The sequence below is a fragment of the Ovis aries genome, chromosome 1 (assembly GCF_016772045.2).
Source record: "Ovis aries strain OAR_USU_Benz2616 breed Rambouillet chromosome 1, ARS-UI_Ramb_v3.0, whole genome shotgun sequence".
NCBI classification, from domain to species: Eukaryota; Metazoa; Chordata; class Mammalia; order Artiodactyla; family Bovidae; genus Ovis; species Ovis aries.
Genome location: NC_056054.1, coordinates 78,197,799 through 78,219,808, shown reverse-complemented (window position 1 = coordinate 78,219,808; position 22,010 = coordinate 78,197,799). Strand labels below are relative to the sequence as shown.

The 22,010-nt window shown below is 38.7% G+C and overlaps 1 protein-coding gene across 4 annotated transcripts; it reads left to right on the top strand.

Annotated features, from left to right (window-relative positions):
- Positions 1-644: 644 nt before the first annotated feature.
- On the top strand, positions 645-18,849 carry EXTL2 (exostosin like glycosyltransferase 2). 4 transcript variants are annotated; one of them, XM_042251489.2, is made up of 6 exons: positions 645-847; positions 1,067-1,235; positions 3,430-3,508; positions 12,553-12,980; positions 13,627-13,697; positions 16,752-18,849. In XM_042251489.2, exons 3-6 carry the CDS (start codon positions 3,504-3,506, stop codon positions 17,238-17,240), a joined length of 993 nt encoding a protein of 330 aa, XP_042107423.1. In that variant the 5' UTR covers positions 645-847; positions 1,067-1,235; positions 3,430-3,503; the 3' UTR covers positions 17,241-18,849. The 4 variants fall into 4 exon arrangements, with proteins under 4 accessions (XP_042107423.1, XP_042107424.1, XP_004002288.1 ...); XM_042251490.2 differs by lacking the exon at positions 645-847 and adding an exon at positions 11,300-11,483 and having other exon boundaries at positions 1,034-1,235; XM_004002239.6 differs by lacking the exon at positions 645-847 and having other exon boundaries at positions 1,034-1,235.
- The last annotated feature ends 3,161 nt before the right edge of the window (positions 18,850-22,010 follow it).

Here is a 22,010-nt window from a genome sequence, read left to right as displayed (position 1 = left end):
GGGGGAAGGCGGGGCCGAGGGCGGGATTTGCGCGGTGGGGCGGGGCTTAAGACGAAGGCGGAGTTGCGAGTTTTACAGTAGCCAAAGAGAGGTGGCATCCTGTAGGTGGTCTAAAGGGCCGACTAAGAGTGAAGTCCCTCCACCTGTACTCAGGAAGAAAATCCTGAGGTAGCAATCCTGAGGTAGCCACCCACGAATTGGGCTGGCCAGAAGGCGGAGAGCCCGCTCACGTCCACTCCGACTGCCTATCACTGCGGTTCTCGGATGCGCTGGCATCCTGCGCCTGCCCTTTCGCCATTGCCCTATCTATTAGCATCAAATCCCGGTTTGTTCGGTAGCAGTGCTTAAAAATCCAGTCTGCAGGAAGCGCAAATGATGATGGTTTTGCTGGGTGAACTCTATGGGTACCCAAATCCTAGTAATCCACCCAGCCCCGCTCCCCTAAACAGCGCCTGACCTTTCTGTACTGTCACGCAGGAGGCAAATACCTTCCGAAAGAATGTTAAATGTATTTTAAGAGTTATTTTTGAAAGGAGTACCTACGAGACCGTGTTGAAATTGAGATTTGGTTAAGGCATTGACTGATTCCCGGACCATCTCAATCCGCTGTTAACCCCAAACTCGAGCTCGTACACGTCCCCTTTACTTCCAGGTCATCCCAGAGGCCGGAGCCGCGGCTCTGATTCTCCTGAGAACCCCATTGCCCGTTTCAGGGAAGCTCAAGGAAAATTGACTCTCTGGTGGGACACGAGGGCTTGCGGAGCGCAGAGGGGCGAGCCTGCGGACCAATCTTGGGCCCCAGGGTCGCCGGAACTCCTCTTCGATGTCTTTCCGGGAAATTGTTTGGGTATGGGTAAGGTCAGGTGGTCCATCACCTGAATGATTAAAAGTTGTTACGTTGAGGGAGAAATGGGGGGAAAGACTGGCTTTTGGAAGTGAGCTAGAAACTACAAAACCGAGCTTCTTGGGAACAGCCTTTTAATCTAACAGGAAGTGGAGCATCACTGAAAGGGAGGGGCAGCCACCCGATACTGTCCCCAGCTTTAGGCTCTCTCTTTGTGGACAGCGTTTCATCCAGGTTTTCAATCCAGTGAATGACGCCGGGTGAATGCAAACTGCTGGGTTTGAAGAAACAGCAAAAAATGAGTAAGCGAGACGCCCCTTGCGTTTTATGATAACCAAGCTGCAAGCAAATAAATTGCCTAGGTCTCACTGCAGTCTTTTCTGCACGAGAGGTAAGGAAATAGCAAAATGCTCTCTGGTTAAAAAATTTTTTAACAATGAGGATATTTCTGTTTTGCTCTCTTTCTTGGAACTTTATGAGTTTGTGGGGTAGTGATTCTGTGTTTTTATTTTTGAAAATATAATGTATGTATTCTACAATTTAAAAAAAATGTTTGTGTTAATTAAAACTGCTGTGTAAAAACAGCTAGATTCCAGAAATTAAGTTCTGGACAGAGTATTTTGTCTTTGCCTTTCTTGGCCTATATTTCATTATTTTAATTTAAACAGAAAAACATAGAAATATTTTCAGTTAGTAGCATTTATTTACATTTTTAGGAAGCTTTTATATTAGCCAGAGACTAAATTTTGCTCAACCGCACTGCTGGGGAAAGGTTAAAGGGGTACAAATTAGGTTAATATTTAAATATTGTAGATATTTCGACTGCTGTTGAGTTTTTTCTCCAAAACTGCTTTATTTCAATATGATGTAACTGGGGACAGAGGTTGGGGTGGGAGGGTGATTCAGATGTATATATGGAAATACCTAAATTTTAGCAACTCATTTCCAGCATTCTCTTAACTCATCCAGGTCAGCTGCAATTTGACCCTGTGTTTTTGTATTCTGCCTTTGAAAATAAATTCTTCATTTTGCCTATATTGCTACAGATGAGAAATTGTTCAGTTGGTTTACGGAGAAGTCTGCGACACCGTTTTTCAAACAGTTTTTAAATAAGTTGGAGAATTGGTTCTGGAACTCCTAAATTCCTACACTGCTTACTCCCAAAAACGTTTAAGATAGCTATTCCTGCAAAGAACTTCTTTCAAAAAATGGCAGTGCCACTTCACATTCTTTGATGGCATAATTACCAACTTCAGTTGTAAATATTTTCTTAGAAATATAATTGTTTATATCAATTTCCAATTTAGAAATATAAATTGGACACTAAATCAGGAGTGGAAAATGACGTCTGGTTTGTTTTGTCATCTTGAAATGATGTTTGTCCCATATATGTTAACCAATATATGTTGTCATATCGAAGTGATAGTTACTTTCTTTCATTCATTCAACGATCATTTCATGTGTCTACTACGTGCTAGGCTCTGTGCTAAGCAGAGAACTAAAGTTCCTGGAGGAATTTTATGGGACAAGGAAGTAGATGTGAGGACAAGGCAGATCAGTCCAGGATTTTAGAACTATGTGATGCTAAGATGTGCATAAGGGGTGCTTTTGGTATAGAGAGGAGGAACAAGTATCACCTGATGAGTCTAGATACAGGCTAAGCCACCCCTTTGTCCCTTCAGTAACTGTATCATGAAAGAATATGAGTTTGAAAAATCAAAAATGATTCTTCAGCTCTATTCACATGGTCATTATAGATGCAGTATCTTACAAGTCTAATCAGCTCTGAATGCCTTCATATTTTATGAGTTTATAAGATTTATAAAATAGGTAGATATACTCATGAACATTTTTAAACTAATGAATGAATTTCTGCCCTGAACTTTTATATAGTTATTTAGATCATTGACTAATTAATTGTATTAGGTTAACTGTGTGGACTATATGGGGGGGAAAGCTCTAACTTCTTAGACATGTAGTTGAGGACTGTGAGAAATGAAGGCCGAGAGGAGTAAGGGGCAGAAGGTCATCTCCAGCCAAAGTTCTGGCCCCCTTTGGGCAATAGTAAAGAATAGGAAGGATGCCATCTGTCATTCCTCAGTAATATAATTAATCCTGACCTTTACCTGCAGCTCTATTTTAAACCCTGTGTTTTTCTTTTAGTACTTCAGATTGAATGCCATATGAACCTTAAGTGAAAAAAGAGTTTCGATGATAGAAAAAACTACAGACTCTTAAAAGTCTAGAAATTCAGTACAAGTACAGGTTGCTGCATCTGGAGGCCTTTCTGCATGGCATATATGTTCTGGTTTCAAATGAGTAAACATTAGATCATCAGGATGATATGGATTTACTGTTTCTGGATACTTAAGGAAAAGATGAAAACAAAAATATAGCAATGTTAGCACGAACCTCAGGAAGATATCATCTACCTAGTCACCTACATATACTTTTTAGAACACAGTATAGAAAATTTTAAGTTCTAAAAATAATTCAGTCTATAGACCATGGCATTAAAGCATTTTTTAAAAATTCCTCCTGATTGACAAAAACATCACAGGAAATTCATTGATTTCCGGTAATAGTGCCAAGAGAGCCTGTTCCTGTCAATTACTGAAGCCATACGGAAAAATTTTTCAAAAATTAAAACTTTACCATAATGAGGTAAGTACCAGTATTTTCTTTTTACTTTTTAAAAATTATGGTAAAATATACAAATGTGCCATCTTAACTGTTTTTAAGTGTGTAGCTCAGTAGTGTTAAGTGTATTGACTTTGTTGAGCAGTCAATCTCAAGAACTTTTTCATCCTGCAAAACTTAAACTCCACAGCCATTAAACAACTCTCCGTTTCTCTGTTCCCCGGGTCCCCAGCAGCCACCCTTCTACTTTTCTGTTTCTTTGAATTTGACTATTCTAGATCCCTCATGTAAGTGAAATCATATGGTATTTGTCCTTTTGTACTGGCTTATTTCACTGAGCATGATGTCCTCAAGGTTCATCCATGCTGTGACACGTGTCAGAATTTCCTTCATTTTAAAGGCTGAATAAGATTCCATTGTATGTCTATACCACATTTGTTTAGCCATTCATCTGTCAACGGACATTTGGGTTGCTTCCACCTTTTGGCTCTTGTGAATAATGCTACTATGAACATAGGTGAAGTACCAGTATTTTTATCTGAGAAAAAAATGTTTCCCATAGAGGTACTTTTGTTTCCTTGGAAATAAAGAGTTTTTACTTGAGCCAGGATCTGTTAGAAAATACTGCATTGCCTATTTTAGATCTTATCCATTGAAATACTATTCCAGACTATAACATAAAGTCAATAAAAAGTTTATTCCTGTAAACTAGAACAAAGCTGAAAACAGAGACTACACAGAAAACGCTGAAAATACAAGGTGGGACACATGGGAGGTGGGAGTTGGTTCAGACCTTCTACTCTTTCTGTGGCTCAGGAAACACCATTTAATATGCTCAGGCTCAGCTATCCTATCTACAAAATGGAATGGATGTATTTTAATCCCCGTGTCTCTTAAAGATTTGAGATGTTAAGTAACACAGAGGAAAGAGGTCTGACAAATTTTGTTACTACTGGTAAGCTCTGTGAGGGCAGGAATTGGAGGTCTTACTCATTATCAACCCTAGTGTCTGACAGTGCTGGGCTGAGTAAGCACCTAGGAATGTTTGTTTGTGGACTACCATGGATATCCTGACCTTCCTCTATTAAAGTTAGGAAGCTCACATGAATTCGGATTGCATTGACTTTAGATCTGATATCTAAAGCTATTTACAAATTATAATTCATACATATAACATCTGTTTCTCTTCGAGAAATGATTTTGGAATGTGCGTTATTGCTGAAAACCAGTATTGTGTAAAAAGTAAGAGGATTCTGTAGAACATTCCAAGGATCTGTCGCCCAGCAATCTTGCCTCCCCTCCACTTTCCTGTGACTAAAACAGAAGTTCAAATGAAAAGCTTCAGTATTCTGGAATGGTAAAAATAATGTATTTGCAGATAGACTTGGTTTCTTTTTGACCCATTTCTTGAACTAATTTTGCATGACACTGTGCTGAGCTAAAAATGCTTTTCTATTTCTAGGCTTTTTTCTTAGGATGCATTGACTCCTTGGATCCTTATAAGTAGTGGATGTTCCTCATAGGAATAAGGCCATACCTTCTCCTGCTCTGATATATGTCCATAAGTTTGATCATCTTCAAACATCATCATCATAATTATCATCATAATAGCTACAGTTAGTTAGCAATTCCAAGAGGAAGATGCAAGGCTGGAAGAAACTTTCATCTAGCATAATTGAGACCTGTCCACTTTGAGGGCAGAAAAGGCTTCTGCCTCAGTAACAAATAGCTGGATTGACGGAGGCAGTGTTTTAAGAAGACTTTCTACATAATATTTATATGTTATTTCCTCTTTAATCAATGATGAGAAAGCCAATCTAGTTAATTGAGAGTAGCTGCCTAAAGAAGTATTGAGAAGCAATTTGATGATTTGTACAGGATGCCTTAGGAAGGGACAAAAATGCCAGGACTGACAAGCAGACTTTGCTACTGATAATAGGGCGAGACTGGGGAGGAAAGTGGAGACACAGGTACTTGGTGTCTGCTATCTGTGTTTTATGGGCTTCCCAGGTAGCTCAATGGTAAAGAATCTTCCTGCAGTGTAGGAGACCCAGTTTCAATCGCTGGGTCAGGAAGATCCCCTGTAGGAGGAAATAACAACCCACTCCAGTATTCTTGTCTTGGAAATCCAAGTACAGTCCATGGGATTGTAAAGAATCAGACACTGCCTAGCAAATGAACACACATGTGCACACGCACATACACACACACACACACACACACACACACATTTTTTAGAGTTCATTTGAACCTGATATACCTGTATGGGAATGGCTCATTCAACCTGGCTGCCAGGAGGAGGACTTGCTTTTTAATGTGATCAATACAGAAATTCTTTCCTACAGCTTGCAGTGAGAAATGTCCTGTGGCAGCAACTTCTGTTTTTCAAATTGTATGTTATAGTAAATGCAGCTGTTTACCAATATGTTTTAGCAATTCAGTTTCAGAACTGTAGACTCAAAAGGGCAGGAAAGGTCAATCTTAAGCCTTCTAAATGACAGAACTTAGATTGGCTATCAGTGATCCTATATATGTTGTAGTCAGTTACACTGTTGATAAAAAAAGATGAATCACTTTAACCCTAAGAGCCAGTTCATGACACAGTAGATCCAGATTGTAGGTATCTAAATCATCTGTTCAGATCACTGTACAGTTGGTTGTAAACACAGCAAAACCACAAGGTAAATCTGTGATACTACGTGGATCCTTTTATTATTTATTACCTTAAGTCTATTCATATTCCTGCCTTTCTTATTCCTATATAAATAATATCATTAACACAAAATAACTTATTTTGATTATTTGGACTCGTGAAAAAAAGTAATGAGAGTTAAGACTCCCTGATGGCAGTTAGTGAATTCTCTGGTGGTCCAGTGATTAAAATTTCATCTTCCAATACAGGGGATGCAGGTTCGATCCCTGGTCAGGGAGCTAAGATCCCACATGCCTCATGGCCAAAAACCCAAAACATAAAACAGAAGCAATATTTTAACAAATTCAATAAAGACTTTAAAAAAATATAGCTTATGTATTAAGAAAGGTGTTTCTTAAAAAGAAGAAGAACCATAAAAAAAAAAAATAGATGGGTTCCTTAGAAGGAAAACTGAGGGAAAATCATTTAGGAATGGGAGGATATCATTGGTTGAAAATGAGAAAGCTGAATGGCATTTATAAAATACAATGAAAAGAATGAATTTCCTGAATAGGGGGAAATACAAAGGTAAAAGCTCTTCTTAGAGTACTCTCTAGCACCTGGAAAAGACTCATAAAGAACAGTAACCTTTCATGTACTATTTCTGGCATTCTGGATTTTGCAGTGAAATAAATTCTAGTGTGTGCTGCTTAAAACTAATGGAAGAGGCTTACTCTAAGCAATAATGAACTGACTTATGAGGTGTTCTGACTTAGTTTCTGTTTCTGCCTCTGTCCTGAAGTCTCTCTAGGTTTTTTTCAGTTTCTAAACAAAAATTAAATTTTCATTTCTCAACTAGCCAAGACTTTATTGTCTCTTTGTTTAAGTCATGTATGCTGCCAGATTAAGGATACAGCTTCTGGTTATTGTTACCAGAATTTACAAGGATGATATTATCTAATAAGTGATGGTTTTCTCCCAAGGCAATTCAGCTTATTCTCCAAGAACTTCCATAGAAATAGGGATGTTCAAAAGTATTTTAATGCAGAATACCTTTGAAAAAATCAGAGTTCTAGGACATCTTCTATAAAGTAGTTTTGGCCACAGAACTTAAAGTAGAAAGGTGACTTGTGTGGCTTGAGCTTTAAACTACATGTCATGCCCTGGTCCTCAGATGGGGGATAACCCAGGTCTTTTATAGAGGGAATGGTTTCTTAAGTCTTGACTCAATCTTAATTTGCATTTAACTTAAATTTATTTTTTTTTAATTTCAGGTGTTTTTTATTCATTGTGAAGTTTGTTGTTGTTGTTTAGTCATTGTGTCTGACTCTTTGCAACCCCATGAATTACAGACTACCAGGTTCCTCTGTCTGTGGGATTTCCCAGACAGGAACACTGGAGTGGATTGCCATTTCCTTCTCCAGGGGATCTTTCCAACCCAGGGACCGAACCCGCATCTCCTGCTTTAACAGGCGGATTCTTTACCACCGAGCCACCAGGGAAGCCCCATTGTGAAGTTTAAGACTGTTTAAATATAGATTCCCTCGCTTTTTTCAACCACAGAGCATTGTGAACCTTGCTCAAAAAATGGCCAAGCACTGTTCTGGACTGCAGATCCTGGCAGAAAGGGCCCTCAATACAGTCGGAGTCAAAAAGGAGGCTCAGTCAATAGCTGTAATACCTGGAAACAAAGTCCGGTAGCACTGCGTTCCCCGTCCCCAGGATCACTGAGGATGGAGAGTGGTGAGAGAAACACTCACAGGGGAGGGGATGTTTAAAAGAGCCTTGCCCGTAGAAGGGCAGGAGTAGGAGTCTGGTGCGCAGGGAGAATGGGTTTTGTAGTGGAAAAGAGCATGTACAACATGTGGAGTCATGGTCAGCCTGCTGGCTCTAGGTACCGTAAGAGGAAAGTCCTTTTGGAATTGGGTGCCACATGTGCCTTTGCCTCAGTTGAAACGATGTATGTCCCCTGCATGCTGTAAACCTGGCCGGAAACTGCTCATCAGGTGTACGCTGATGTCTTCTGATTCTTCTTTCATGTTCACAGAAGGGAACCCCAGGTTCTAAATTAGCCTCTGTGTCTTGGAATGTGTTTATCTCGTGGCAGTGAAGGGCCCCTTTCTGAGCATCTATATGCTATAATCATCAGTTTTTTTTGGCAAGTGTGTATTTTGGAGGATGAGCCAGAGGAGAAAACAATCTGTACAATATGAGGCAAACCTCATAGTGAAGTGGCAGAATAGTTACTATTCTTCCACCATCTGTGGCATTAAAATGAAAATGACAGCTTCTCAGTGTATGACATGACGCTGCTCATTGCTTTTCTGTCTTGTGAGTCAGAGGACATAACTAATCCTCATTCATGCCACGTTCTGGCTAAACTAGTCTTTGTTCATGCTCTGCTCTGGCTATTTGTTTTCAGCTTTTGTCTAGATGATTGTTGCTTTTTAACCCCAAAGAACTAGCCTGGAGTAAAGAATTCATCATTCAGTAGTGTCCTTCCTGAGGAACTCTGGTAGAAGATGTAGTAAATAACTGAATAGCAGGTCTTTGAAAATTCAGATTGCCTCATTCATTTAAAGACAAACACTAGAGAATTTGTCATTGTTGCTTCATTGTATTATTTACTTTCCTACTCTGTCTTATGTCCACATTTAAGAAAATTTCTTAAAATTTCAAATAATGGTTTTCTAAAAGCTACCTCACTTTTCAAATATTTAAAAATTCTGATATAATGACCTGGTCATTCCACTCCCAGGTACATGGCCAAAAGAAATGAAAACATGTTCACAAAAAAACATGTACATGATTATTTGTAACAGCAATATTCATAACAGCAAAATGTGGAAGCAACCCAAATGTCCAGCAACTGTTAACACAAACAAAATGTGGTATATCTGTACAATAGAATGTTTTTGGGGATAAAAAAGAATTAAGTTTGGATATATACTATGACATGGGTGAACCTTGAAAACATGTATGCTAAGTGAAAAAAGCCAGACACATAGGCCATATATTGTATGATCTCTTTTTAGGAAATGTCCAGAATAGGCAAACTATGGAGATAGAAAGTGGATCAGTGTTTGCTTGGTGCTGGGGTGGAGAATGAGGGGAAATGGGGATGAGGAGCGACTGCTAATGAGTAGGTCTTGGGTTTCTGTTTAGAGTGTTAAAGATGTTATGAAATTAGATTTGGTTGCACAATTCTGTGTAGATACTAAAAGCTACTGAACTGTGTACTTTATATGGGTGAAGCTTACAATATGTGAAATAAATATTAATAAAGTTGTAAAAATGTACCAATGTACCAATATTAATATTTATATTATCATACAGGTACCTTAGTGACAGTCTCATAGACTAATTTATGACGCATCCTTGCAGAATTTACCACAACACCATGGAAAGAGTCACAGACTGTGCCATCAGGGACCTCGGTCCTTTCTGGAATGAAGCAGGGTTTCAGAAAATACAGACAGATATCATTTTAAATTTTATTCTTTATTGTTTGTGGCTGCCCTGAGTCTTCACTGCGTGCGGGGGCTTTCTCTGGTTGCAGTGAGTGGGGCTGCTCTCTAGTTGTGGCACACAGGCTTCTCATTGCCATCGCTTCCCTGGTTATGGAGCACGGGCTCTAGGGCACTCGAGTTTCAGCAGTGTGGCTCCTGGGCTCTGCAGCACAGGCTCAGTAGTTGTGGTGAATGGGCTTAGTTGCTCCCCGGCATGTGGGATCTTCCCAGACCAGGGATCGAACCCATGTCACCTGCATTGGTAAGCAGATTCTTAACCACTGGACCAGCAGGGAGGTTTACAGATATACTTTCAAATTAAATCATTTTAATTCTTGATTCTTTCTAAGATGAAGGTTATCCAGGTGTATTCTTTCTCATATTCCCCATTCAAAACTCAAAGGTGTGAATTAGATGATACATTCTTCTCTAGACAATGAACAGAAGAAAGCTATACACTGAAATCCAAATAGCTAATGAAGTCATCACTCTCAAATTTGTTCTAAGGCTGTTTCCAGTGCATCTACAATAAAGTCCCAGACTTCAGCTGATCTCAAAGTACAGAGATGCCATTTGCACTGCAGTCTATATAGTTCTTACTTTTCTATACAGACTATACATTTTAACTATCGGTCTGTATAACTGCACGAAATATTTGCATTGTCTTTCCAAAGATATAAATTATTCATAACTCACAAAACATTTTTGATACAAGGAAAATAGGGGGTTAGAAGCTATCTGACAGAGGAAATTTCCATGATGGATATGGAGGAAAACTCCCACTTAAAAGTATATTATTGGTAAAAGTGAAACATTCATGAATTCTCCTTGACAATGTCTATTTATAGTAGGCTATAGAGATGAATCTTCATTACTCTTTCTCCACTAAACTGGCAGATAGTTACCAGAATCTGCTTACTAGACTAGAGACACTGCTATATAAATTTTAAAATATGTTATTCCTACTCTGCTATAGAAAATGAACATTAAGATCTCAATCAGGGTATACTTTAATATAGTTGTCAGATGAATCTTAACTCTGAGTACTTATAACCAGCCATTTTTATGCAGAACTGAAAATATGCTTTATGAGACTTGCTTTTGATTCAGTGATAGAAGGATTATCAAGGTCTTTGAATCAAGACTATTAATTTATAATGGTTTCTGTTTGGTTTATCACATTAACAGTATGTGTTGTTTTAGGGAGAGGTTATATACAATGAAGACATTTGTACTCTCAAACCTTAAATTGCCCATCCTTGAAAAATAATCATAGTAAAGCTGAGGTTACCTAAAAAATAATCCATTTTATTCATTTCTTAGAGTGAGGCCAAGATGAAAGGAGAAACACAAAATTGCTTTTCTTAACAGAACAGGCTGCAGACAAAGTCCAGGAGAGAATATCCTTGAAAGCTCTCTGAAAAGATTACTACAAGGGAACATTGCTTTTCAAATCTGGACTTTTGAAAAGTGAGAGTCGCTGAGTGACATTGACCATTCCTTTGTCCTTATGAATAGGTTCTTCCTTTGCTTGCACAGCGCTCAGTGCAAGCACAGTATGGGGTATGTTCTCCTTCCATCTTTGCAATTCTCCAGTACCCACTCTTGTGAACTTTAAAAGATGTTAAAGGCATGGTCTATATGACCTCTCTATGTCCTTGTTGACCTATATAGAGAAAACACAGTGACACCGCACACCTCACAGCATGAAACAAGATCAGGGGAACTGTTGCCAAGTTTCCTCAGTGAAAAACAGAAGAGTAGTTGCACATAATTTGAACAGTGGAGTGAGATTTCGTTTGGAATCTAATGCCTCCAGATGATGGCCCAGCTACAAGTGCCCAGCTGAAACCACAAGGTGTCCTTCTGATGTATTCTCTTCATTGCCACTCTCCTAAATTAACTTTGAGTTTATTTACTTTATCTGTCTCTCCCTACTATTTCCTCTGCTATGAACAGCAGAGACATCATCTATCTTATTTATTGCTATACGCACAGAACCTAAAATAGTGCTCCGTAATTATTTAATTTATTGAGTAAATAAGCAAATACTATGGCATGCAAAGCACAGAGTACAGGCTCTAATAAGTAATAAACCATTATAATTGTTTGCTGCTGCTGCTCCTACCACTGTTATCTGATTCATATATTAGGATTCTGCATATGATTTCATTTGGAAACAAGTTTGCTGCCAAAGTTAAGTTTAAATTTAGTATACTGAAATGTTTATATATGTGTGTGTGTGTGTGTGTGTCTATATATATATTAGAATAAGTTGTACACCTTAAATGTATATAATTTTATGTCAATGATATCTCATAAAGCCATTTAAATAATTAGTATACTACTAAGAGAAATATATACTAATTATTTAAATAGTTACTAAGAGAAATATAGGGCTTCCCAGGTGGCTCAGTGATAAAGAATCTGCCGGCCAGTGTAGATGTGGGTTCAATCCCTGGGTTGGAAAGATCCCCTGGAGAAAGAAATGGCAATCCACTCCACTCCAGTATTCTTGCCTGGGAAATCCCATGGACAGAGGAGCCTGGTGGGCTACAGTCCATGGAATCACAAAAGAGATACGACTGAGTGACTAAACAACAACAACGAAAGAGAAATATAATCCAATTTGAAAATAATAGTCTCATTTCCAAATTTTTGGTAGCAAAGTGAGGGCAAATTTTAAAATATGCTGCTTAATTCTTCCTGTGTATAGATGTTCCTTTGTCTGCGACTGCAAAGCAGTCAGGGAAAGGAAGGTTTATTCACTGCACTTTTTGTCTTAGGCCAAATCAAAAGGGCAGGAGGAGCTGAACTTGAATAATTAAATGGTGATTAACCTTTCTCTCCTTAAAAAAGCAGAGGCAAAACCATGGTAACTATTAAGAATGCTAAGATTCTGCATTTTACTTCCATTTCTACCCCAGGTGTTGCCATATCTGCAAGCTCCCAGGAAGAGTGATGGGAATTCGCGTGCTTCGTCTGTCTTTGGTGGTCATCCTTGTGTTATTGCTGGTAGCTGGGGCTTTAACCACTTTACTCCCTAATATCAAAGAAGACAAGATGCTCACTTTGCGTAGGGAAATAAAATCTCAGGGCAAGCCCACCCAGGATTCCTTTACTCTGATAATGCAGACATACAACAGAACAGATCTCTTATTGAGACTTTTAAATCATTATCAGGCAGTTCCATATCTGCATAAAGTGATTGTGGTATGGAACAATGTTGGGGAGAAAGGACCAGAGGAGTTATGGAACTCCCTAGGGCCTCACCCTGTCCCCGTGAACTTCAAAGCACAGACCACAAACAGGATGAGAAATCGACTCCAGGTCTTTCCTGAAGTGGAAACCAAAGGTGAGTTGCAGCTGGGTTTTTAGCCTGACAGGGCTGCAGTTAACCAGAACTGGGGACTCATGTGTGGCTTTGGGGCCTCCTACTTACCTTAATTGTCTGGAGAAAATAGGGAAATTTAATCATGAGAAAGCATTTTGAAAAACTTAAGAGGCAGTTTCCCAGATGTCAAGAAGCAGTCTCCTGGGGAGAAATCACATATATCTTGCAACAGTGATAAAGAGGTTAATTAATATTGTAAAAGAAGACATGCTATAATTACATCTTATTGCATCACAGAAGTTGATAAAATGCTATTTAACTTATGCTTGATGTGTTTTGCCACCTTCTTTTCCTCCCACTCATAGCAGTTACATGAGCTTGTAATTTGCTTAAAAGAACCTTGGTTTTATTTATTTATAGGTTCATTAGTTTCTAGGATAATGGATGATAACTACATGATAATCTCCCCCTTTGGAAATTATAAAATCAATTATAGTTCAAGTAAAAACTTTTTCTGCTAGATAAATCTTTAAGAATACATTTTTTATTTACTGATTTCATTCAGAAAATACTTCATCTGAATGATCTATAAAGACACCACTGTGTCTTACAACTTCTGTCTTCACTTCCAAACTGTTTGATTTAAATTTTTTTTCTTTCATTTCAGCGGTGTTGATGGTAGATGATGACTTGCTAATTAGCGCCCAGGACCTTGTTTTCGCTTTTTCTGTGTGGCAGGTAATGTTGCTATATGCTTTATGAAATCATCATATAAAGTCTGATCTAGTGTTTAACCAGAGCAACATGGTTTAATGTGGGGGTTACCCAGATTAGTGTAGACAGTATTTATCTAAAAAGGAGATTACTTTGTCATAAAGTACAATGGCACCCCACTCCAGTACTCTTGCCTGGAAAATCCTATGGACGGAGGAGCCTGGTGGGCTACAGTCCATGGGGTCGCTAAGAGTCGAACACGACTGAGTGACTTCACTTTCACTTTTCACTTTCATACACTGGAGAAGGAAATGGCAACCCACTCCAGGGTTCTTGCCTGGAGAATCCCAGGGATGGGAGAGCCTGGTGGGCTGCCATCTATGGGGTCTCACAGAGTCAGACATGACTGAAGCAACTTAGCAGCAGCAGCAGCAGCAATCAGATTTCCTGAGCCGTTATGCTAACTGACAGTTATGGTACCTTTTATCTATACTTGATTTGTATTTGATATATTGGGGATAAGAGCTAGAATTGCCTTCCAAAGAACAATGAGGAAATTATCTGGTATAGGACAGAGCAAAGACTAAAATCCTGAGACACTTTCCACAAGGCCACAGACCTGTATCTCAAATGAGAAGTGTATTTGTGTATTAATGCTGCATAGAGCTTCCTTTGAAAGAAATAATTAATTATATCCACAAAATTTAATTCTGAGACCATTGTTTAAAAAATAATATTAATAATAATTCTACATGCACCACTGTGGTGGCAGACTTTTCCCCCCTTAAATCAAATATAAATAGGTATAAATAGGCATTAATTGCCTGGTATTCTATAAAAACACCTTTTTCCTGTTGAATATTTGTTCATAGTAGCCAGCTTTTTACAAGTTTCACTACAAGTACCTGAAAGCAGAATTGCATACAAAAACTCTGAAGCCTGTCCAGTAATTAAACACTGTGCTATCCAATAAATGGTCTAATTTGCACTGTAGGAACTCTCCTTGATTAGCAACTTGAGATGTGACAACATTAGGTATTAACGGTAAGTGGCCACAGTACTCTACAGATACCAGCATTTTCAAAACTTCAGTTTTCAGCTTCATGCCTAGCGTACTGATCAACACATTTTTTCCATGTCAGCAATTTTACTAGCCCCATAAATAAAAGCTTCCCAGGAAAAAATTTCTAATGTAATACTCCAGCTGTGAGATTTCTATTACAGACAAAAAAATCAATTTTCTGAAAATGTCAGGTTTGGGGACATATGAGAACTATGGTTAATTAGGACAAGTAAATCATGATTAAAGATGGATAAATATAATTTTAAGTTTCATCCATAAAATTGTCAAGAACAGTTTCAATCCATTGCCCAAGATAATCTGACTCCTAAAGTTCAGTCCCATTGTTGCCCCATGGAGTATAGAGATTTGGGGCATAGAGACAAGCAGGAACAGAATAGACACACGTCTGTGCCTTTGCACTTAACCGTGACCTCCGTTTGCAGTCCTTCTCCTTTTCCTGCTCTAGCCATCTGTGAAATCTCTGTCGTCCTCCTAGGTTATGTAAGTGGTGCCTTGTCTCTGAGGCCTCCCAGCGTTTATGCTCCCAGCCCCTGACGTTCCCCTGTACCTCACTGCGTCCTCAGTGCTGTCCTGAGAATCCCTCCGCTGCATTACAGCTTCCTCAACAGTGTGGTCATCCCAGCACCTATTTGTATCGCACTCTCCCTAGACTATGCATTCTTTGACATGGGATTGAATCCAGACTGATTTGTGTGTGTGTGTCCCTAGTTTAGCGTCTGTTGGTAAATGAATGAAACTCAAGTTATTTATGAGATTGAACTAAACCTTTTTCGGTTCATATTTCTTTTCCATGACTCACTGCTTTTCTTTGTTTGCTGATTTTTGTTTCATTTTTAGTCATTCTCATCCTACTATTATTGCTTTAATACCATCCTTTCTGCATAGATCCTGACACATCTCTTCGTACATATGTGTGTATATATACACAAGCACATATATATATGACCTCCCCTGTGGCTAAGCGGTAAAGAATCCACCTGCAGTATAGAAGACGCAGAAGACACCGATTTGGTCCCTGGGTCAGGAAGATCCCCTGGAGGAGGAAATAGCAACCTACTCCAGTATTCTTCTGGGAAAATCCCATGGGCAAAAGAGCGAGCCGGCTGTGGTACATGGGGTCGCAAAGAGTCAGACATAACTGAAGTGACTATATACATATATATATGTATAGGTGTGTATATATATATACACACATCCATACATATTGACCTTTGAACAACACAAGCTTGAAGCATACAGATCCACTTACCCTCAGATATTTTCAATAAATACGTACCATATTACTACATGATGTGTGGTTGGTTAAATCTGTAGATGCAGAACCATTGATATTGAAGGCTGTCTATAAAGTTATACATGAATTTTCCATTATACTGTCAGTTGGCACCCTTAACTCCTGCATTGTTTAAGGGTCAACTGTATATATGTGTGTGTGTGTGTGCGTGTGTGTGTATGTATGTATGAACTTTTTTTTTAAGAAAAGGGATAAAAATAAAACATTGTTTAAAACCAACAGTGACTTTCAAAACCATTGAAATCAACGTGGAAAAACAGTAAAATGATATATGTACATCCGTAATTTTATTTATTCCTAAGAGATTAAACCAGTTTTCCAAAATAATCACGTATCTTCTTAATCTCCTATAATAAGCATTGTTCATATAATCAACTTCTTTTACAGTAAACTGTGAAAAACCAGACTCTTTGGTGCCTAGAATTTATTAATATCAGATAATATATGAATTGGGAGACTATTTGAGAGGTGGGAAATTTTTTAAAGAGATTTGGGTTATGATGGAATTTGAACTTTAAACTTACCAGGACATAGATTTATGAAGTTGCCTGGAGTAAAAGGAAGTTAAGATGTAGAAGCCAGGAATAAAATAACACTGACAAATCAGTTTAATTCTTTCTGTAATAAATCATTGCCTTTTTCACCATGTTAGCTCTAAAGAAATGCCACACTGAATTTTTTCTTTTTTTAATCTTTTCAGCAATTTCCTGATCAAATTGTAGGATTTGTTCCCAGAAAGCATGTGTCTACTTCCTCTGGTATCTACAGCTATGGAGGTTTTGAACTGCAGACAACAGTGTTTGGAAATGGTGATCATTACTCGCTGATCCTGATTGGAGCCTCGTTCTTCCACAGCAAATACCTGGAACTCTTTCAGAGGCAGCCTGCAGCCATCCATGCTTTGTTAGATGAGACGCAGAACTGTGATGACATTGCCATGAATTTTATCATCGCCAAGCACACTGGGAAGACTTCAGGGGTATTTGTGAAACCTGTAAACATAGCCAATTTAGAAAAAGAAACTACTGGTGGCTATTCTGGAATGTGGCATCGAGCTGAGCACTTTCTACAGAGGTCTTATTGTATAAATAAGCTTGTTAACATCTATGACAGCATGCCCTTAAAATACTCCAACATTATGATTTCTCAGTTTGGTTTTCCATATGCCAATCACAAAAGTAAAATGTGAGGGTGAAATAGACAAACAAACCTCAGAACTGCTTGTTATTTAAGTAGCTTCTTCATGCTCTGGTTGGTCTTTTTATTATTTATTTTTAAGCAATATCACGGACTTTTTTCCTACTCCAGAAGTCTCTACAAAGGGGAAAAATGCATGGGGCTTCTAGGATGTACAGTTTACATGTGCTTCAAAACCCAAGAAGCTGATATTATCCAGATAGGTCTTGTGATAAGTCTTCATTCATGGATATATTCCTTGGTCAACAATTTTATTGTTTACATGCTCAGACTGTTTGACAATTTTTTTAAATTGAAATATAGTTGATTTACAGTGTCATGATAATGCCCTACAATTTTGTTTTTTGACTCCTGGCATTTGCCTTAAGGACCTTTAGCAAGCCGTTTCCAGGATCAAAATCTCCAGAGAAGTATTTCTCAGCTTTTTCATTCAAGGATGATTATTTTCATCTGAAGCCTGAAATGCCTCTTTCTCAAAAGACTGTGGTATAGGGAAAAGCCATGTGAGGAGAGAATAGTCTCACTCCCGTATAAAAGCAAGTGGAGATTTTGTGACAAGCAGGGTTTCTCTTCTGGGTCTTCCAACCAGCCCTTTCTAGGACTAGCTCTTCCCAGCATGGTTTCGATGCAACCATCAGTGCTTTCTGTGGTTAAGTCTGTTGTGACTGGTTGGGTTAATTTTAGTAGCTGAATGATGTCTAGTTGTTTGCTTGACTTTTGTGAACATTTACTGCATGGATCACAAAAAAGTGCAGCCTGTATTTCTTATAAGCAGCTTCTATGCAGCAAGGAGTTAATGTGTTACTAGATTCAGGTCCTGTATTTTGGCACTGAATCTGACTTTGAGATTGTACATTAATTTTTAGATCTTATATAAAAGATGTGTTATTTAAGAAATATGCGTAAAATAACTCTTCTGACAGAGTGATTCAGTAAGACCAGGCAGAAATTAAAACCCTTACTATCAGATGATCTTTATTGTTATAAAAGCATAAATTATCTCATGGATACTAAAATGTTGTGTGTGTTACACACAAAGTCAGTCTCTTGGATTCTGAATTCCCTCTCCGAGCCCCTGCTGCCAAAAGATTCAGAGATCATGATGAAATTTGAATTACATAGATGTAGAAAAAATAAAAGACCTGAGTCATAGCAGAGAAATTCCACAGAGAGCCTGCATCAGTTCATTGTTAAGTTGCCCACTCTCTGTTACATGAATTAGTGTCTGTTCCACACTGTGTGTTTGGTCCTTAATTCACTAAAGGAATACTTAATTAAGCCTCTTTCCACCACATTCTCCTCTTCCTATTCCCCCTCCTTCTCCCATATTCCATAATGATCTCAAAATGGCACAGCTATGAAAATAATCATGGTTAATGTCCCAACAATGAGATCTCTTGTGCAGTTAGCTCAGTGTATATTGTTCCTTTACATGGGCATGTTGTATGTATCTTAATGCCATCTGAGAAAACCAGTAGAATTTGAAGCCTCACTAAAAATCTATAGTGTTAATTATCTGCTTTGTCAAACCTTGGTAGTGATTTTTTTTTTTTTTTGCCTCTTGAGATTGACAGGTAAATAAAATAAACTTTTACCATCCAGATGTTTTTGTTAATTAAACAGACTCATGCTTTTGTTTTCCAGATTCACACACATTTCCAAATATTCTCATATCGCTTAGGGGATATCTGCTACATTCCCCATGAGAAAAATTTCCAGTGGGAAAATATTCTCAGATTTTTTCATCTTCCATTCTTAAACATCTATTCTTCAGCATCACTTAATTTGCTCATATATTTTTCAGACGTTGTAGAGCAAGTCTGAAAACAAAGTGAAGTTCAATCCGTATTACAAAGATGCTTGCATTGATTGGGACTAAACTTCTACACAGGTGGCACTAATGGTAAAGAACCCGCCTGCTGACGCAGGAGACATAAGAGACACAGATTCTATTCCTGTATCAGGAAGATCCCCTGGAGGAGGGCATGGCAACCCACTCCAGTATTCTTGCCTGGAGAATCCCATGGACAGAGGAGCCTGGCAGGCTATAGTCCATAGGATCACAAAGAGTCGGACATGGCTGAAGCGACTTAGCACACATGTACAATTTTCCCTTCATGCCTCTTACTCTTACTCCAGATGATCTGGAGCAAAGATGATGCTCAGGCTTAAAACTACACAGGAAAAGCAAGGTAGTTTAGAGGTTAAGTGTGCCAGTAGAGTACCTGGGCTCAAATCCTTCCTGTATCTCATACTTACTTAGCCTCCTGGAGCTTCAGTTTCCTCATCTGCAAAAGTGAGAATATCTACATAGGGGTTTGTTTTAAGAAATAAAGGAGATTGCTTGTATAAATATAAGCACAGAGACTTGCCCATTTTAAAATGGTCAATAAAAGAAAGCTGTTGGGATGCGTATGGACAATGAGTGTATGCTTAGTCACATCTGACTTTTGGGACCTCATGGACGGTAGCCTGCCAGGCTTCTCTGTGGGATTATCCCGGCAGAAACACCAGAGCGGGTTGCTATTTTCTCCTCAAGGGAATCTTCCCAACCCAGAGATTGAACCTGCATCTCCTGCATTGCAGGTGGATTCTTTACCACTGAGCCACCAGGGAACCCCACCATTGACAATAAGGGCAGTTAATTCTATGTTATCAGAAAGGCCCCTGAATCCACCAGGTGAGATATTCAGGAAATTGTTTCTACATAAAAGTGTTCTACATAACCATGGCAGTTTTCATCTCATTTTCTTTATTTCAAATGCCCCTCTTCTTATTAAGATAGTACATACTCATTCTAGCAATTTGGGCATATTCAGAATGGGATAAAGAAGAAATTAAAAGCCTACCACATTAACAATTATTAAACATTTTTGTGTCTATTCCTTCTGACTTTTCTAGGCATATGTTTTAATAGCATGATTTGTTTGGTATTTCATTGGATGGATAAACCATAGTTTATATAATCAATCATATTGCTGTTCTGTTACATAATATCTTATTATTCTAACATTTGGGCAAGTATCCTTGCCTTGAACAAATACCTTTGAGCATACCTATAATGATTTCTTTAAAATCAAGTCTAAAAAGTCCAATGCCTGGATCCATTTAGTAGTTGTATTTTAGGGTTTTTAATACATATATATGCCCCCAGAAGCATTCCCATAGCTACAGTATTTCTGCATCCGAGAGCACCTGTTTCTCATCAGACTTCCCAACATTGCATATTATTTAAAATATTCTTAATTTCAGTTTCCATGCACAGAATACTCAAATGTTGCAGAATTTGGAAAGACTTTGGCTATGTTAAGAATTCGATGTTGAGAAGGCTGAAAAACAGGCAATCAACTGTCAGATGAAATATTCCAGGACAGTATAAACTTTGGGAATCTTCTGAAGTGCTTCCAAAAATTATTTGCTCCCAGGATGGAGTATAGGCAATGAATTGTTGGCTCTTTGCTGGTCCTAGGAATCAAAAACTTGGAAGGAGCAACAACAAAAAATATACTGGTTCCTCTTAAAAAGACCTAGGGCTTTGACCACAAGGTCAGGAGTGAATAAGTGAGTATGTATATGCATGTGTGTGTGTGTTGCGTGTGTGTGCATGTGCACATGTGCACACAGGCCTACACACACACCTACATGCACACATGTGGCGGCAGTGGGCAGGGTAGGAGGCAGGAGTGGCAAGGAGGGGGAACGGAGTAGAGGACAGTGCTGTCATGGACGAGGAAGAGAGAGGTGCCCAATCCCATTGGTCCCCAGGAGGGCATGATGGTGAGACCTGATCATCCCCTTTCTCATGCTATTTCTTAAGCCAGTTTTTGTTTTTCTGCTAGGGTTCCCCCAACTTTCTCCCCTTCCACCTCTTCTCCTTTCATGAAGGTTCTGTCAATATAAAACCCTTTTTTTTTTTTTTAGTTTCTTACTTTTATTATTCTTTCGTGCTTTCTCTCTGGGAGAAAAAATAATAAGACTCCACCTCTGCACATTTCAAGCCAGTACCTTCTTTTTTAAAAAATTTTTATTGGAGTATAGTTGCTTAACAGTGTTGTATTAATTTCTATTGTACAACAAAGTAAAACAGCTATACATATACATATATCCCCTCTTTTTTGGGGGTTTCCTTCCGGTGGCCATTTCCTTCTGCAATGCATGAAGGTGAAAAGTGAAAGTGAAGTCACTGAGTCGAGTCCAACTCTCAGTCACCCCATGGACTGCAGCCTACCAGGCTCCTCCGTCCATGGGATTTTCCAGGCAAGAGTACTGGAGTGGGGTGCCATGGCCTTCTGCATTTAGGTCTCCGCAGAGTATCAAATAGAGTTCCCTGTGCTTTACAGTAGGTTCTCATTAGCCATCCGCTTTGTACATAGCACTGTATATATGTCAATCCCAATCTCCCAATTCATCCCACCCACCTTGGTGGCCACACATTAGCTCTCTTTGCCTGTGTCTCTGTCTCTGCTTTGCAAATAGGGTAATCTCTACATTTTTCTAGATTTCACATACACGAATTTATATAAGATACATGTTTTTCTCTTTCTGACTTCATTCTGCAATATTTAAAAAATATACCTATTGTGGATGAAACACAAGGAACATTTGATTCACTGGAAACGTGCACCGAGTCTTGGACCCACTAAATTTCCTCATCTGCTGAATGAAGCTGAAAACACTTGCCCTAAAATCTCACCAATGGCCTTTGGTTTCAAAGAGCACAGTGAGTAGGAAGAACTTTAAAGTATCAAGAAAATGAAAGAAT